The sequence below is a fragment of the Eupeodes corollae genome, chromosome 3 (assembly GCF_945859685.1).
Source record: "Eupeodes corollae chromosome 3, idEupCoro1.1, whole genome shotgun sequence".
NCBI classification, from domain to species: Eukaryota; Metazoa; Arthropoda; class Insecta; order Diptera; family Syrphidae; genus Eupeodes; species Eupeodes corollae.
The window spans coordinates 88,222,677-88,234,901 of NC_079149.1; the positions used below are offsets into that span (position 1 = coordinate 88,222,677).

Consider the following 12,225-nt stretch of genomic DNA (forward strand, 5'->3'; position numbering starts at 1 on the left):
AAGATATAACGACGAATCAAGCCCTGATGGTATTTGCAGCAGAGAAAGGCAACTCAACACTTTACTCACAAAACTTAGGGTGTTTATTTTTATTAGGTTGCGCAATAGTCTTTTGAGAACTAGGGCGTAGTGGCTTACAACTCTCAACCATTCCTGTGTGCGATTAATGTTGTCAGAGATGGAAAGGACCTACAGTTTAAATGCCGAATCCGAACGGCTAATTTGAGAAAGCACTTTCCATAATAAGAATTACCCTCGGATTTAGATTTGTCAATTCTTCGCAAAAGGAAGTACCCGTGAATAAAAACTTTAGATAGACACAGGCAGTGATTGAACCCAAGACCTCTAACATGACAATCCACCGCACGCCAGGGTACTACTAAAGTGACGTGAAGCTGTTGGTAGTCGCAAAAAAATATCACCCTTACAAGGTTGGCTGCATCCCTAAATCGTGGACAATTTTCAAAACCACATACGAGGCGAAATTAATCGATAAGATTTAAAATAAAAAAATTAAAAGTGGAGAACGATCTCAATCAACTTTATGTGTGTAACTGGAGGCGGCTAGCTAGAGGCAGAGCTGGAATGTTGGTAAAGGCTTTAATTTATCCTGGATTGTAAGAACCATCAAAAATAGAAATATTATTATAGAAACAAATTTATGTGTATGTGTAAGCGACTAAGAGGAAAGCTTAATATCCAAAATAAACCAGTAAGTCAAATTTACCAATCTGTTTAAATTAGAACCTGGCACCCAAAGAAACTAATTATGTCATAGAAAATCAAGGAACTGAGGCAAAAAAAAATTCAATAGAAAATAAACAGAAAAAAGCTTAATTTCAAAAAAATATTGGAAGGGCACTTTTGGTAAAATTTTCCGAACTTATTAAATAATGTAAATGTAAAAGTAAAAACAAATTTAAAACTTACAAGCTAAGTCCAAGTTAAAGCCACCTTCCGTGTATCGTCGGCGCTTCTTGCTGACAACATTTCGTATCAATACTGATAAAGTATTTGCCATTTTGTAAAAAATTAAAAATACGTTTTCTCCTTTATTCTCCGTCGTGGTAGCGTTAGTGTTGTTTCCTTAGATTATACAAAAGAAAATTGTTATGCATGATACCAAGTTTGTAAGTTTTAATATTAAGTAATCGTAATCATTCGTTTCCACGGATAGAGGACGGTGGATTTTGAGACAGTAGTGCATTTACTGGTTTCCTTGCTATGCTATTTTGTTATGATTATTGTACCTATGAATGCTAATTGATCCTTTATTTTTATTATCGTCTCAAAGCAAAGTTTTTATTTTTTTTTTTTTATTAAGCGAGGAATTCAGGAATAATCATTATGGATTTCCCGAAATAAAGCCAAAATTATTTTTCTTTTTTCACTTCCACCATCTCCTCCTCCTCTTCCTCTTGTCCTTTTCACGTTTAAATCCCTTTTTCTACCTATTAATGTTCTACTGGCGCTAACGCTTACAGCTAAATTGGATGCTTCTTTCTTTCTGGTTATGTTTTGTCTATCTTTTGATTTGATCACAATTGTTGAGTTTTGATTAATTTCTTGAAGTTGATGCACTTGTTCCTTGTCTTGTTCAAATACAAAAAGTGGTGAATTTTTGTTGTTCTTCTTGTTCTTGGTGTTGAATAATTGTTGAATTATTGTTGAAATAAGTTTAACGTTTTGGAAGGAACTCATTTGTTCTATTTGTTGATGAAAACGATGACAGCGACAACAAATTCAATAACGATAATGACGACAATAAATATGACGACAAAGTTGTTTCTCTCGAAAACCGTAACATAGGAGACGGTCTTTGGTTCAGTGCTATTGACCTTGTTCTTGTTCTTTTAGTTGTTGGTATTAGGTTTCCTGCTGGAGATGCGTTTATTAGTTTCAAAGACGATAGCAATGATGTGGACGCTAGCAACTGCACCGCAAACGACACCTTTCTTTGTAAGGGCGGTTGTTGTTGTACGGGTGGTAATGACGACGGAAGTTCCAACATTTATTCTTATTTGCTGGTTTATTTGTGGATTTCTATAGATTTTTAAGATGCTAAACAAATGTAGCTGCCATAAAATTCGGATTAAAATTTGGTTTCATTACTGAAACTTTTTACTTCTTTTTTTGTAAATGTTAAAGTTTCTGATGCAAGATCAAAAAACGATGCCTGCTGCTAACTGCGATTCATTTGTAATTTGACTCTCTGAAAAGAAAAAAAGGAAAAAATGTTATAATACTTCGTTCACAAAAATAACATTGGTAAATAAATTTTGGATATATTTCATTGCTGTCTTTTGTATATAAAACAAATTAAAGATAAAGTATGTCAGAGAATCTTTGGAATATTTTTGCGAATTCTTGACAGACTCTCTAAGCAGGGTCCTGTGTAATGCTGTGATTTCTATCAGTATTCATAATTCACAAACAATTTAAGGCATTTCAGGAATTAAACTCCAGAATATAACCAACTCCTAAATGGTGAAAGAAATTTTTTCTAATTTTTTTATAATAAGCACACACTCAAGGGGATATTACTACCCTTATTATGCAGAGGCATAAATTCCACGCGGTTTTTTAATCCCCATTGAACAATGCTGTTTAGGTCGGAATTTAATGAGCTTATCATATTTTGTCGTTGCAGCTCCATATCTGAAAACCTAAGAGTACTATCGTCAGCGAAACAATGTATTGGATTAGATGTTGCAGACAGGAGATCATTAATAAAAATGAGAAAGAGTGTTGAAGATAGAACAGAGCCCTGGGGCACGCCAGCATTTATTTTAAGGTTTGCAGACTTGAATCCATCCAATACTACTTGTATTGAACGATCCGAAAGCACGCATTTTCGATAAGCGAGCCTGATGTCAAACCCTTTCAAATGCTTTTTAAATATCAAGTGCAATAATCTTACTTTCTCCAAAGCGATGTATAGATTTACTCCACTGTTCGGTGAGATGAACCATGAGATCACCAGTGGACATATTGCTTTGAAAGCCGTACTGCCGGTCAGCTTTTCCATGACCTTCAAAAGAAGGGACATACATAAGTGCAATCGGTCGGTAATTAGAGGGTGAGGAAGATTCGCCTTTTTTGGGTGGGCTGGACAAATGCAGTTGTTCCATCCACTCGGAACGAGACCGGAGGAGTAGGACAGATGAAAAACCTTACGCAGTTGTTTTACCAGCGTTGAAGAACATCTCTACAGAACAATAGCAGGGATACCATCCGGACCAGCAGATTTATGTGTGTTTAGATCTCTAAGGACTCTTGCCACAGTACGAGTGCGAAAAAAGATTGGTCCCATAGAATCACTAACTCGCTCAAATACAGTCGGAGTCATAACACTCACTGGCAGCGCAGAATTGGCGACGAGCTGCCTAGCAAAGAGATAAGCTTTCTTTAAAGACCTAACAAAAGGAGTGTCATTGACAACAAGCGTAGGAACCGATGAAGAGGAAGAATTCTTCATGTTTTTTCACAAATGACCAATAATTTTTACTGCCTTTGGGGCATTGCAGTATTTTTTGCCGTAATTTTTGGTCATGTAAAAATTCGGTCCGTCTTACATATTCGTACGTTGCAGGCCTTCCTGCTTTGTTTGAACTTTTTCCGGCTTTCATTAGTACGGTTGGTTTTATAGCAACGGAAATATACCTCTTTGGCCCTCATAACCTCTACAGCTCGCATCAAACCATGCGTTAACACTAGTGCGCTGCCCATTTTTGTATGTTTATGAAAGGAGTACGAGCACGAATATCGCTAAAACACCTTCGAAAGAGAAAGATAATGTCAAGTGAATTAGATAAATTAACCAGATCGATTTCAATTCTGATTAGATATAATTTATGCCACACAATCACATCAAACTAAAACTGTTGCTCTAAGGGTCAAAAGTTACCATCACCAGGCTTCTGTAATGGTTTGATTGAAAGTCTCACTCCAAAGTGTCCCATCTCGCCTTTTTTGGGAAAGAATGTAAAAAAGTTGTACCACAGAAACGTGGTAGAGGGTTTATTAAAAGGTTTAACAAATACCCTGTTCAATGAATATAAATGGATTCTTCTAAAGGATTTTTTAAGTCAAAGAAAGCCAAGAAAACAAAAAAGTGCCTAAGAATCAACATCATCGTAGGTCTTTGAGAAGCTTAAGATTGGCTCTTAGAGATTCCATATTTTAATCCTTAAGATTGATTTTTATGGCCAGAATTAGAGAACATGCTTGAAAGACTTCTGACAGAAATTTTTATAAGTTGTGTTAAAATTATCAATAGAAACAGGGCGTGCCACTGTTGGTCGATGACCACAACGTTTTAGAGCTGGCATTAAAGCTGAGGTCAGTTATTTGGAGTGAATATTATGGCCAAATAAATGAAACAAAAAAGTATATAAAACAATATATAATTCTTGTCTTATGGTGTTTTGTTTTTTACTAGGAACTAGGTTCATACTTTTAAATCACAGACGTTAATTTATAAAACCAGTAAATTCATTTTTAGAGTTCCACAATCCACATATCGATTTATTTGAAATAAAAAAGAACTATCATCACTCTTCAAAGGAGATTATTCCATCGCTTTCAGAAAAGTGGGTTTTTGTGCAAAAGTAGTCTTTGTTCTTTTCTCATGATTTTTCAATCACCTTTTCTTAAGTACGCAATGGGAGGCATTAGTAGCTTTAATTAACAATAATACTTCCCTTGAACTCGTAAATTTCAATGCAGCTGCTGGTAATTTCTGGTCTTCTAAAGTATTTATACTTAAGCAAAAATAACAAAATAACTTTGGTGTTTTTCGGCTAATAAGGTAAAAACTGATTAAATAACAAAAATTATACTGAATCCTTCTTTAATCTGGATATTTTCAAACATCCAAAACCTATATTGTAAAAACTAAGTGATAAATCTCAGATAAAAATACGCAAACGATGGCCCATATTTTATTTAGACACTGAAATCTGTTTTCCGCTCTTAGTTTTGAAAACCAAAATTAGTTTTATACATCCGCTGAACTTTTGATCTACGTAAGTAACCCATATCCTGCTGTACATAGGTTTGTGAACAAATTTGGTGAGACAAATTAAAAGTTGGGGAATATGGATAACAGTCATGTTCCCCGTCGGTGTAGTCGAGGATGTGAGACTCAAATCACGAACATCAACTTTCAATTAATCTCTACAGATCAACAAATTACTCACAAGTTTGAAAGAGAATTTTGGAAACGAATCGCGACAATTCGCCTCAGAATTCCAATTTCAACTCGGCAGCTATGTCAACAAATAAGATTACCTCACCTGGTGCTTGGAAAAGCCGCACAGAGGGACGACTTCCCATTACCACAGCACGAATTTCCTTCTGATTTTTTTTATAGTTAGGTAGGGGTCTCTAAAATTGCTATAGTTGTTATTTATTTGCACATATCTATCAAATAAAAAAAAACTGCGAGTGGAAATTCGAGCTGCGGTAATGGAAAGTTGAGCCGAGAGCTTCATTAACAATTGTGAAATGTTTGCTTCTACTAATAAAGTAATATAACATGGTAAGAATAGAAATTTGTTAGCTTTATTTTTTTAAAAAGATACTTGTAATTGGTACGCCCTTCATTCACTGCTGCCATTATTCATATTTCTTATATTAACCCTTATTCCGATAGTCATTTTACTTTAACGCCAATTGTCATTTTTTATTTGTGTCGTTTTTAAAACGGTACTGCATAGCTTAAGCGCCAGCCTACTAGTCGCTCATAGATTCCACTTGCGATTCACTAAAACAGCTGACATTTTGACAACTAAATTAATTGAAATAAATCCGTAGAAAACCAGGGCATAGTGACTTACAACTCTCAACCATTCCTGTGTGTGAGTAATTGCAGGGATGGAGGGGGCCTACAGTTTATATGCCGAATCCAAACGACTAATTTGAGAAAGCGCTTTTCATGACAAGAATTACTCTTGGAGAATTTGTCAATTCCTCGCAGTACCCCTGAAAAAAACTTTAGGTTGCACAGGTATTACACAGGTTTTACACAGGTATTACTTTTCCTTGTCAAATGAGATTTCTATTGAAAATGTTGGTCTTCATGACTCAAGCTGTAATCATTCTAGTTGTACCGTTTCTGGCATGCCACTTTAATGTGTAACATAATTTAAATACCTTGGCATAATACTAGACTCAAAACTGAACTGGAAGTCACACATTATGAGTGTTAAAAAAATATGTATATTGTTTTGAACAAAATCTTTCTCTTGCGAAAAATAGTACCAGCAAACCTACTAACATCTATTTATTATGCATAGCTAACTCTCGCTTAGAATATGGTACTTCCTGCTTGGGTAGTGCATTTGTCATCAACCTACAGCCTTTTATCATAGCCCAGAAGAAGATCATTAGAGTAATGCTTCACAAACCTAGATGGGAACCATAATTTCCAATGTTTAAACCACTCAATATATTACCACTTCGGCATCTTTATGTTTATAAGGTATTGAGACTGTTCTATCTGCGGGGTGGTCACAATACAAGAAAAAGTAAGAAGAAATGAAATAAATCGTTCGTTCGTTGAGATCATCAGCGTCTACTGTGACTATCCAAAGAACTAGAACAGAGAATCTTAGACGCTTCTGTACTGTCATAGCTCCATTTATATATAATAAACTTCCAGCAGATATATGCAACAGCAATAGCCAATGCCACAGGTTCTTAAAAAATCTGTGAGGATGACGATTATTAAGAACTTCAGTTTAACAATTTCATTGATTATATTATATAACACAATAATAAAGAAATTAAATTTAACTGGTGCTTGTTTCCATACTCTTCAATTTTCTTCCTTCAATAGCCAGATTTCTTTTTCGGATTTCCATGTCTATTATTTTCAAATTATTTTCTTGCTGGCGTGGATTTTCATCCCATTCCATTTGCTGTTTTTAAATCTCTAGCTGCCTTTCTTTTGAATAAAAAGTGTTCCTACTAACTCGTGTACTCTCTTTTAAATGGTCAATCATAGTTTTAAACGAATTAACATTTTTAGTTATTTGTATTTCCATCAAAGATTTCTTTATATCAGTTAACAATTTTTCTCGAGCCAGGAGTGGAATCGGCTAAGGTGATTGTTGATAAATGACCATCAAAATATCCGAAATTAATCTATGTAAGGTGACAGTCAAATTGATACCTAAAAGCTGTTACAACAAAAATTTGATATAGTAATATTTAAGGAAGTATGTTTATTCCGAATAGAGCTACCACTTTCGTTCTTAGTTAGCCTTTTTCATTACAAAAAAAAAAACATCCTTCTGACCGACAAAGCGTACGACATTCGAAAAAGACCAAGTAAGAATGTCAAACACAGCCAGCTTGATACTTTTATTTAAATTTTGTATAAGAATCAATTTAAAATTTCATCATTTCCACAATTAATTTTGAAAATCCTGATAGTCAATTATCAACTGAGCCGATTCCATGTGTTTCTCCAAAAACATTTTTTAAAGCGTTTTCCGTTAATTTTGTTTCACATCTTCTCTTAGGTCCTCTTCACTTTCCATACGTTGGGGTGAAGGTGCAAAACGTTGTGTAGCTCTGAGTGCCAATTTATTGGAATTCGGTTCACCTAAAATTTGGAAATCAGACCATTTGAGGGAGTCTTTGAGGCGACGTTTTTTTTTGGTTAGATGTTTATTTATTTATTTATTTAATCCGTTAATTATCTAACGTTAATATAAACTTATAGCTATTTACATAATTTTTAATTTAAAATTTTAATTAATATAGAAATAAATAAATACTATAACAAATTAAAAAATCTTTCTTTAAATTGTTGACTTTTAACATTGTCATTAACAGATGAAATTAAATTATAAAATTTATTAAAGACTTAAATCAATTGATTTAAAGGGCTATTCATGCCATAGTTTATTTTGCTAAAGATCGGACATAAAGGTATCTGTCTTCTTATGCTAGTTTGGCTATAGCTAAAATTTAGACGATTCAGAGCTGTTGCGGATATAATAGAACCATTAATTAATTTTAAAATAAAACAAAATTGGAGATATTGTCTATGTTGTGAAAGTGTAGGGAGGTTTATTAGTAAAAGTCTCTTAGAATAAGGAGGTGGTGTAAATATTTGGGAAAACGGAAGAAAACGAAGACAAAAACGCATAAATCTTTTTTGGATACTTTCAAGTCTGTCAATATGGACTGAATAGTCCATTATATAATAGCCCATATAATACAGCCGTATTCAAATATTGGCCTTACAAATGATACATAAAGAAGTTTTAAGACGTATGGGTCACGAAAGTCACGAGAAAAACGTTTAATAAAACCTAGAATTTTGTTAGCTTTTTAACTATAAAGTTATAATGGTCACAGAACGTTAATTTACTGTCAAGAATAACACCTAAATCAGAGAAAACGGAAAGCTTACAAAGGGAGGAAGAATCTAATAAATAGTTATAATCTATAATTGTTTTTTTGCGTGTAAAACACATAGTTTTACATTTGTCAATATTCAATAAAAGTCGGTTTGTATTGCACCATTCCCTAAAACTATGAAGATCTTCTTGAAGCTGTGAGCAGTCATTAATTGAACTAATAGATTTGAAAATTTTAATGTCATCAGCGTATATTAAAACGGAGGAGTTTTTTATAACGGATGTTATGTCATTTATATATAAGATAAATAATAAAGGACCTAAATGGCTACCCTGTGGAACACCAGAGTTGACGTAAAATTGGTCGGAGAATTCATTTCTGAATATAACACTATAACTTCTGTTTTTGAGATAAGACGAGATCCACGTCAAGAATTTGTCGTTTAACCCTAAGGCCTTAAGTTTATGGACTAAAGTCTTCTGACACAATTTGTCAAAGGCTTTGCTGAAATCTGTAAATACGCAATCTACTTGTTTACGATCTTCGAAAGAGTCAAGGCAGAAAGAAGTGAAGTGAAGTAGGTTTGTAATTGTTGATTTATTCTGGATAATTAAAGGATAACATCTTACAGATAATGGACTCAAATAGTTTGGGAATAACGGAAAGTTTGGCAACCGGCCGGTAATTCGTTATTTCATTCTTAGACCCTTTTTTATGAATCGGAGTTATAAATGCACTTTTCCATAATAGTGGGAAAACTGAGCTTCTAAGAGATTCATTGAACAAAACAAACAGAGTGTACGATCAATGAGACACACATTTTTTTAAAACACATCATGGTACTCCATCAGGGCCAGGGTGAAAACAGTCATCAAGTTCTGAGAAACTACGAACAATTGAATCCTCACATATTGTCAAGTCAAGTGAGTTAAGATGAGGATAATTTTGGGCTGGAAAGAACGAATCGGGAATTTGAAATAAAGGAGGTACGTCGAAAGCATCTTTGAAGAAATTAGCAAACATATTTAAAATTATTTGGGAGTCATGACTTGTTGTGTCAGAGTATAGAATATTGGAGTAGTCAATGAAAATATTTTTAAGTTCGGAGTAAATCCTGAAGTATTCTTCTGCTCTAGTTTTACTAAATTTTAGCCATGCCTTATTCCTTTTATTTTTTAAGTTTTTTAATTGAGTTTCAAACCATGGTGGAGTTTTAGATTTATAGCGAGATTTCCGTAATGGCGTAGTTTCATAAAAATAGTTAAAAATAATACTATAAAAATTTAGACACATGTCATCAATATTACGATTTAGGAGCAGCTGATTCCAGTCAACATTACACAATAAGTTAGTTAGTTCATTAAAGTTACATTTTTTAAAATTGAATTTAAGTTTTTCATTTGATGTATTAGGGATATTGCACACATTTATATTCAGTGATATATTTAAAGCTGGATGGTGACGGTCTTCTTCTACTAGTTTAACATCGGCTGGAGATACAGCTACGTCAGTATTTATCGTGTCGGAGAAAAATATTAGGTCCAAATATTTGTTGTATTGATTGGCAACTCCATTAAATTGAACAAGTCCACAAGAAGCTAAACCATCAATAATTGTGAATTCATTGGTGTTCGTTGGACTGATAGGTGTAAAATAGTTGAAATCTGATGATTTTGTCCAGTTGAGGTTCGGAAGATTGAAATCACCTACGATGAGCAGTTCATCATTAGGTTCCATTTGGTCGTGGATCTTCTCAGTTAAATGCATGCAATTTTCATAGACAAAACTGGTAGATCTTGGAGGTATGTATACTGAGATGATAAAGAGATAACCTGTTTCCAATTTTATTTTAATACATAGCATTTCGACGTCAGAAAGATCAAAAGTATCAACCAAAGTGCATATAAGGTAGTTTTTTACCGCGAATAGTATTCCACCACCGACTGTCTCCGAGTCACTCGATTGGTGCCTATCTCGTCTAAAAACTTGGTAAGTTGAGTCAAAGAGTTCGGTATCTATGAAGGAATTATTTAGCCATGTTTCTGTAAGAGTAATTATGTCATGTTGTAGATTGTTAATATTTTTATAGATCGTATTGATCTTTGTCCTTAGGCCATTGACGTTTTGGTAATAAATCAAAACTTGTTTAACCTGCCTCTTCGATAATAATGCATTGTCCGGGTCTCTTGAAAAGGGTTAAAGGATGACGACTTTATATTATTATTTTGTTTATTCTCGAATTCGTGTATTATGATGTGGAGGAGAAAGAGAAATAGTTTATGACCACCAAAATCATAGGAAACACCTGCCACATATCCGGTTAAGTTCACAATGACAAGATCCTTGCTTCAAGCTTCCTCAACCTCATTTAAACATTTGTGTTTAAAGCCTCCTCCGCCTGTCGGTTCGATTTCTTTTTGTTAAAAAACAATTTCTGTTTAATTTTGAATTTGGTGTCAAACCAAATCTAAAAGAAACATTTTTACTTGTTTTCAAACATTGCAAAATTAATACTAATTAATTCCTTTGCCAAAGACTCCCATTCAAACTTTGTTTCTTAACTTTTGGGGACGCTTCTTTTAAATTTATTTCATTTGCCTCCATGAGCTCCACATGCCGTTTTATATGTTTGGAAGTTGTTATTTTAACTTTAAAGAAACTTGTTATTTTAATTTTAAAACCAAAAGACAAAAACATACATTTTGAAGTATTTTTTGGCGCTTTTGTTTGCAAATTTACAATCGACAAAATTTGGAATTTTTTTAGACGCTTTTGTTTTAAAAAGACAAAATTTTAAATAACTGTATTAACCCGCCGTTGGTGACGCCGATCGCATGGACCGGGTTTTTCAACTGAAGATTTTTCGAAATATGTTACTAATATTTCATGTTTTTTTTAAAAATATATGTTCCTTTACAATAAAACAACGATATGAATTCAACAGAAGCTCTTTTATTACAATACACAAATTCAAATTCAACAAAAAACAATAACGGAGAAGAAATTTATTCGCATTTTTTTTCGCAAACCCGGTCTCACAGACCAATAGGTCACCCCATTGGCGGGTTAATGTCACCAAATGAATGCATTCCACAAAACAAAACAAACTTTAATTGTCGTTGAACGCTATAAGTAATGTCAAATACTTCTGTCGTGTTTTTCTAAAGCTTTTAACGACTATCAAAATAAGGTTGATTATCAAATTCTGCGATTATTACTATCTATTCCATTTTTTGGAGTTTATGCATGAATGTTTTAAAATTTAACATACCATACAAGACTTTTTTACCTTTGTAAAAGTAAATTTGTAAAGTTGCAGTTCAACAAATTTATAACTAGGCGTTATCATAGCTATACTTTTTTGTTTAAATTAACAAAAAGAAAAACTAAATTTTAACAAAATTGTTAAAAACACGCAAGACAGATTATAATTTGTATAAACATTTGCAAACAATCAAAACACGATACCTGTCGTTATTTTTTGAAACAAAAGAAAATCCCACACAATGCATCGAATAATTTTCTTTAATAAAAGTCGATGACACATATGATTCAATGTCTCTCAAATCATTATACTGCACGCGCCAAACGTCACATAATATAAAATACCAGAGATTCTCATCTCATCATCGATCAGCACAAATAAAATTTTATATAAATATGTATAAAATTGAATAATTCTCGATCGTGTTTCTAAGCGAGTACAATAATTTTCTCCGTCTGCATCACATTTACTCCAAACCAACCCACCCATCCCTCTGCCCCTCTGCAAAGGTAACGACCGTTCGACCGCTGACTTGAAGGCCACTCCAAATGTGCTAAGCATTCTCATCAATCATTTGTTTATCC

General features: G+C 33.6%; 1 protein-coding gene across 4 annotated transcripts in view; it reads right to left on the reverse strand.

The window, feature by feature from the left end:
* LOC129951113 (serine-rich adhesin for platelets) overlaps nt 1-12,225 on the reverse strand; it is a 50,351-nt gene that overhangs the window by 27,095 nt on the left and 11,031 nt on the right. For 3 of the 4 annotated variants that reach the window (XM_056063126.1, XM_056063125.1, XM_056063124.1), the window contains 2 exons: nt 1,452-2,212; nt 931-1,086 (listed from right to left, as the gene is read on the reverse strand). In XM_056063126.1, coding sequence (XP_055919101.1) covers nt 931-1,086; nt 1,452-1,701 — 406 coding nt within the window. In that variant the 5' untranslated portion in view covers nt 1,702-2,212. The remainder of the gene's footprint in view (nt 1-930; nt 1,087-1,451; nt 2,213-12,225) is intronic. The other variant, XM_056063127.1, reaches the window with a different exon arrangement.